At 41.1% G+C, this 7,370-nt stretch overlaps 1 protein-coding gene across 1 annotated transcript in view; it reads left to right on the forward strand.

The window, feature by feature from the left end:
- MCOLN2 (mucolipin TRP cation channel 2) overlaps nucleotides 1-7,370 on the forward strand; it is a 78,806-nt gene that overhangs the window by 11,309 nt on the left and 60,127 nt on the right. Inside the window, 1 exon segment of the mRNA XM_027772259.1 lies at nucleotides 4,428-4,587. Coding sequence (XP_027628060.1) covers nucleotides 4,428-4,587 — 160 coding nt within the window.

Genomic DNA, 7,370 nt, shown 5'->3' on the forward strand with positions numbered 1-7,370 from the left:
GGGCACCAGAAGCCCTTTAACAAAAAACTCTCCAAAAAAAAAAAAAAAAAGAATCTGAAGCACGGAGGGCGCAGGGAAGGTAAACGCTGGGATTGTTTCATCAGATGGTTTGACTTACTTTTTTTCCCCTTCTAATTTTTTTATTTCTTCCCTTTTCATACCTGAGTGACACGCAGACATCTGACACTCTGGCCGTGAGGGCACATTAGGTGAGATAGATAACAATCTGTGTATTAATCTTGGGAAATCTTATCCAACTTTTCTAGGTTAATACAATTACAAGTCCTAACGCTTTCTTCTCAGATACCATGACCCCCTGTGTGCAAGCACCCCACTTTAGAGACCATTGCATTAGGGAGGAAAAAACTAAACAATAACACCACCTCTCAGTCCCCTTGTAGGGCAAGGGTCTCTTCAGCCGAAGGCATCAGCAGCCTGGTAACTGGTAGCTTATTTGCTGACAAGGTGCCGGCACTGAAAGGCATATGTGTTTCTCTGGAGCAAAGGCCTTTGCCCTGTTTTCATAACGGTTTATGACACCATTAAGGTTAAGAATTACTGAATTTTTATTTTTAACCTTCAGCTTTCTATAGGCTCTAAAGTCATTGGGTTGATGAGGCCGAAATTGCCCTTGGTCAGATAATAGCCTTGTATCTGGGTGATGCCACGTTGTCATGGTTATCTGGGAAAAGAATCAATTTTTTTTAACAACCAATGGTAGTTTCGACGTGCTTCCCTCATCTTCTCACCATAGTCCCAGTCTCGGGCTTTTTATTCTCTAGTCTGTTTACTTTTCCATTCCAGCATCTCTGGCTTTTATTTTGCCCAGTGTATAGGTAGCATTCCATTCTATTTCAGGTCTTATTATGCCTTCAAATACTGTGCTTTTCTCCTTTGATATTTTGATCTTTAACAATGGCATTTACTAAGCTTATAAAAATCTAGATCGTAGATTTCCTACAATTCAGTCAAACATAGTTCCTAAGAGTCATGGTTGTTCTAATTTACCATGTAATTTCAGCTACAGGACCGCAAACAGTGGGCCAGTGTAACCCAAGTCCGGGAGAAATCCCTGGAGAGGTCTGTGTGTGTTTCCTGGAATACAAAGGGCAGTTCCAATCTGGGACCCCAGAAGTTCACAGTTTGATGTCCCCTGGCCCTTCCAGATTTGAGGCTCACAGGGCTAAGTTACGGCCATTATTTCTCATGATAGGTCTATTTTTAGATTTCCTTTGTCTTCTCTTTGATTGGAAGGACTCTCTCTTCCCTGTAGTCCTATAAGCTTGGGGATAGGCAATTTCAGTGCTGGCAATTTTCTTTCATTGTTTCTTTTTACTTTTTTAAAGACGGTCTGGCTATGTTGTCTAGGCTAGTCTCAAACTCATAATCCTCTTGCCTCAGCCTCCTGAGTAGCTGGGACTACAGGCATGGACAACCTTGTAGCGTCAGATGCTGGTCATTTTCCTGAGAAATAGCCCTTTGGGACACCAATTTAAATGTGGGTACGGTCTGCTGTCAGTCTTGTGGTGGGTCATTGGGCTTAAGTCTTGGCTCCTTGTTCCCCTTTCCTGAGGCCAGACAAAGCCTAAATAGGAGTGACAGTTGACTCTTGCTTGTCCAGGTATTCCCCACATTGGCCTGGGAGCTTCCAGCCCTCTTTTAACTTTTCAGTCTTTTAAAGATACTTCCCTGCCCTCTCAGGAAATATTTATTTTGCCCAGAATTTTTCTTTTTCCTTCCTTCCCTTCATTCTCTCTTTCCTTCATGTTTTTCCTTCCTCCTGCCCTTCCCTTCTTTCACTTTCCCTTCTTTACTTGTTCCTGCCTCCCTTTCTTTTCTTTTTTCTTTAAAGAATTATTTTATTTAACTTTATTTATTTATTTTAATTTGACCAGAGAAGGACAGAGTGTGTGTGTGTGTGTGTGTGTGTGTGTGTGTGTGAGAGAGAGAGAGAGAGAGAGAGAGAGAGAGAGAGAAAGCAAGCTACTAGGTCCAGGACTCGAACCACAGTCAGCTATATGGGAGTCCAGTGCCCTTAACCATCATGCCACCTGCCAGCCCCTTTCTTTCCTTTTTTAGCATGATAGTTCTGAATAATCTAGCCCATTAATCCTGGTAACAAGAGATCTAAAACCCAATTTAGAGATAGAAAAGTGAGTGTAAGCTATAAAATGATCATTCTCTTTGGTCTTCTTTAACACTTGCTTGTCAAGGTAGATAACAAAGGTCATAAGTCAGCATAAAATATAACATTTAGATATTTTCAGGAAAAAGATCCGCAAGAATGACCTCCAATTATAAAAACTTTACAAGAAATGAATAACTTAAACAATGGACCTACTTGCTAGAATTTATTCATTAAATTTACCATCAATCTATTATACTTTTGAGGCAAGAAACAGAAATCTAATTTAAACTGGGTTAAGTAGCCAAAGGACATTTATGAACATAAGTTGAAACCTTGGGATGGATAGATTCAGGCACAGCTGGATCCAGGAACTCAAATACTAAATTAGGCTTTGTGACTATCTCCTACATGATCTTCTGTTTTAGCTTCAATCTCTGGTGGTGAGATGGCTTCTAAGAACTTCAGACTCACAGTTATGCTTGAAGTCTACAGTCTCTAAACTTTGTTGATTATGTACACAACAGAAAAAGTTATGCATAATATTTGCAAAGTCTGGGGCCTGCAAGGTGGCATGATGGTTAAGGTACTGGGTTCCCACATGGATGACCACAGCTTGAATCCTGGACTCCGTGGCTTGCGAATCACCCCAGGCCCATGAGCGTGCATGCCCAAAATAGTCAGAGGAAGATGGAGGAACAGGGATTATGGTGTGGCCATCCCCTCTGGTGGGGGGGATTTCTCTATCTCTCTCCAGTGAGCCCACATGCCCTATGGCAAAAACCTAAAAAAAAAAAAAAATCTCAATATCTGTGTATTTATTTATAAATCACATTCTATATGCAACCATATATTGTGTGTACTATATAATATTTTAAGTTATATGTATATTTGTGTATGCTTTATATATTATTAGGGTTAAATTTTTACTTTTTAAAATTAAAAAATAAAGCAGAAGTATAAATATTTTCTATACTCCAATGGATTGTTTTGCACATCCCATTTCGGGGAGTTCTTGGTGCAAAGACCACATCTCTCTCCTCAGTTACACTCACAGTCCCGTGACCATGTCTAATTGGCTTCACTTGAGTCATGTGCTCATTTCTGAGTCCAGAGCTCTTTTAATAGTAAAACCAACATTTGACTAATACAAAGTAACATTTTACTAATATCAGACTTGGCATAGAGGGATACGATTTTTTTTTTTTTTTTTTTTGAGAGGTTGTTGCTATAGGGTGCATGTACTCACTGGAGAGACAGAGACAGAGAAAGCGAGAAATCAACCCCCAGGGGGAATGGTCACACTGCAGTCCCTTCTCCTCCAGTCTCCTCTTGGGATTTGGGGCATGCACACACATGCATCCAACATGAGTTTTGAGCTGCTAGGTCCAGGACTCAAACCGCAGTCAACTACATGGGAGTCCAGTGATGTAACCAAGAGATACAATTTTAACTTTTTAGAGCTATTTGTAGCCTGGAATCTTTGTTATGTTGTTGTTGTCAGAGGGCACGTGGGCTCACCATAGAGAGAGAGAGGGAAGGGGAGAAAGAAAGAGAAGAAGCACCCATCCCGTGAGGCACGGTCCTGCCACATCCTTTACCCCCTATTTCTCCATCCCATTTTCTCCATGATATGGAGCATGCATTCTTATGTGCCCAGTGTTTTTCAAACCACCAGGTCAGGACTCGAGCTGCTGTGGGCCTTGCGGAATCCAGCTCCCAGAGCGTAGCTGTTAACTACTGAGCTATGGAGCTGGTCTTATTCTAGAACCTTGTAAACAATGATATTTTATCCAGAAAGAAAGGCTATAATCCTGCTCTCAGTATAGAGTTATAGAATAAGAATTCTCTACTTCCACAGTAATTTAATTCCATTAGTCTGTACTAAATTTCTATCATTTTATACCTATGGTATCATGAAACTATCTCATCTCGTGTTTGTTCATATAGACTCTCTGTGTGTGACACATGGTCACTCACAAGCATACCCACTTCCTTACAATACTCCAGTGACAGGTGAATGCTATATATTAAGGTACAGGAATTGACCAGTGTTGCAAATAAAAGTTTATTTTTATAATCTGGAGAACGGCCGTTTTGGAAGAATGAGTGGCTGTGTGGAAAGGCAGGCGACCAAGGGTCCACGGTAGTCCTCAGATTTCTGAAGAAGAAAGGAGCTCACTGGTTGAAGAGACAATTTGGTTTGTACAAATAGGTAAAGCAACAGAATATGAAGTATTATTCTGGAGCTTTCTGAAAGACAGACTACTCTGAGTATTTCAAAATGGATCTTCTGTGACAGAAATGCGATGGCACATCTTGATTCAGAGGTGAAAGAAGAATGTCTGAGGGAAGACCTGAAATTTTACTTCATGAACCCCTGTGAAAAATACCGAGCCAGACACCAGATCCCATGGAAGCTGGGTTTGCAGATTTTGAAGATAGTGATGGTCACCACACAGGTAATTTACATTATCATCTCTTCTATTTTTTTCTTAACCTTATCCAAGATGAAACTGTTTATGTGTTCTGTTTTTGACTTCTGTTCTGAAAAGTCCACACTCTAAGGTCATAAAACTGTGAAACTGTGTTGACTCTGGAAAGCAGATGGTAGGTTGAAGGTTGGTTTAAAGTATGACCTCAGGGCCAGCGGATGGTGTAATGGTTACATTGCTGGACTACGACGTAGTCAACCATGGTTTGAGTCCTGGAGCTGGCAGCTTAAACGCATGCTGATGTGTGTGCATGCCCAAAAAATCCTGAGAGGAGAATGGAGGAGAAAGGATTGTGGTGTGGCCAGCTGCTGGGGATGTGATTTCTCACTTTTCTGTCTCTCTGTCTCCCTAGTGAGGGCAAATATAGCAAATAAATCTCTGTTATAAATAATAAATAAATAAATAAATAAATAAATTTTAAAAATGTGACTTAATTTCAAGAGACCATCCCAATACCAGTTCTGTAAATACAAGAGGAATGGAGACCTGTGTTGAGGGGGAGTTCTAATCTGACTGAGGCACATAGGATGGCTAATCTGTCAATCCAGAATGATTTGTGCTCTTGAAATCTCCTGTATTCATTCAAATATGCTTTTGAAATCTGTGTTTTCATTATATCAGAAGCAATTCGTTCCAAATAAAAGCTGACTTGGGCACTGTCTGGAATTTACCAAAGCCACATTTGCACTTTTCCTTAAGTTCATGTTGAGCATTTAATCACCAGCATGGCAACAGCCATCAGAGTTGTCACCTCGCTTGGGGGGCCTGTGCTATTGAGCCGGTAAGGGGAAGCTTCTCTGTAAGTAACTACATTTGAAACACTACCCTTTTCAAAGCAGTACAGATTTGAGATATTTGGCTCTCTTGGCAAATAATCATTCATTATCAGTGTAAAAATATATGAAGATGTTATTTCTGGGGGGCCAGAAGGTGGCATAGTGATCATGGTGCTGGACTCCCATGTGGTCAATCGTGGTTCAAATTCCAGACCCAGCAGCTTGAAACTTGCCAGGCGGGTATGCCAAAAATCCCAAGAGGAGAATGGAGGAGAAGGGACTGTGGCATGGCCATGCCCCGGGAGTTGACTTCTCACTTTCTGTCTCTCTCTGCCTCTCTAGTGAGAACACATGCCTTATAGCAAAAAATAATCTTTCTCTCAAAAAAAGATGTTATTTCTGGAACACAAAAATAGATACTTAAAAGAAAAACATCTATACATGAATAGTTTTAGAAATAAGAGGACAGGCTAGCAGGTGGCAGGGAGATTGCGGTGGCTAGATCCCACATGGCCAACTGAGGGGTTCAAGTCCCAGACCCAGGAGTTTGAAAGGCACGCCAGATGCATGTGTCTGCAAGTGCAAAATCCCAAGAGGAGACTGGGGTTGGGAGGCAGGAGATGTCAGTTTGGCTATTCCCCACGGGATGATTTTCACTTTCCTAGCTCTCTGGCGAGTGCACGCACCCTAAAGCAAAACTTAAACCAAAAAAAAAAAAAAAAAAAAAAGAAGAAATAACTGAAATTACATCGTTATTCTGCATTCACAAGGAAGTTATTTTAGGGTCAGCCAGTGGCTAGATCCCACATGGCCAACTGTGGGGTTTGAGTCCCAGATCCAGCATCTTGAAAAACAGTTTATGTGCCTAAAATCTTGAAAGAAGGGAGAAATGGAGGAGATAGGATTGCAGTGTGACCATGGGGGGGGGGGTGTTATCTCACTTTCTGTCTCTGTCTGTCTCTGGTGAGCACTTGTACCCACTGGCAAATCTTAAAAAAAAAAAAAAAAGGATTGTTTTGTTTTTTATGGCATGCCATACCAGTTTATCAGGTTTTAGAAAAGCAGGTACTTAAAAGAAACAAGATTGACATGCAAGAACACTTTCTCCCCCTCCCCCACCCCCACCAGAGGACACTTTTGATTGCCAGAAAGAAAGAGAATGGGGAGAGAGGGAGAAGCAGAAAACACCCCAATGAGGTTTGGGCAGAGCGCAATCCCTTCTCCATTTCTCCCTCCTTTCAGGATTTTGGGCACACACCCGGTGTGTTTTTCAAGTCACAGAGCCAGGAATTGAATTGCATGGTTGGATACGTGGACTCCAGTCCCCCAAACACCAGGACACAGGGCCACTCCTAAAGACGCTGTTTAATATGTTGTTTATTAGCTTTTTCATTCTTGGTTTTGAAGCTTTTAATTTTGGTAACCTATAAGATATTTACATTATTAGCATTACTTGGAATGAGAAAAATAAGACCCACTTAGAATGAGGAGAAATAGTGTTCGCTTTCTCATTTGGTTAACTTTAATTGTTTCCTAATGTTTTCTCTTGCTAAATTAGCTTCTATTTCAAGTTTTTTTTTTTTTATCTATGCTACTAAAGTTTTAACTTATTCAGGCATAAAATGTCAGTGACATCTTTAAATTACCTCCTTTATCCTGCTACCGACTGAATACCATGGCCTCTTCCTTGAAAACTGTCAATTAGAGCCAGCCAGTAGCATGGAGGTTACAGTGGCTGCATCCCACAAGGCTGACTGAGTCCCAGACCCAGTGGCTTGAAAAGCACACCACGAATGTGTATGCATGCCCAAAATCCCAAAAGGAGGAGAAATGGAGGAGGGTTGACAGTGTGACCATGACTTACGGTGGAGGTTTTCTCTCTTTTTCTCTCTCTCCCCCTCCCTAGCAAGTGCACATGGCCTCTGGCAGTTTTAAAAGAACACTCTATTTCTACTTTTCTTTTCTATGTTTACT

The sequence above is a fragment of the Tupaia chinensis genome, unplaced genomic scaffold (assembly GCF_000334495.1).
Source record: "Tupaia chinensis unplaced genomic scaffold, TupChi_1.0 Scaffold000263_1, whole genome shotgun sequence".
Classification (NCBI taxonomy): domain Eukaryota; kingdom Metazoa; phylum Chordata; class Mammalia; order Scandentia; family Tupaiidae; genus Tupaia; species Tupaia belangeri.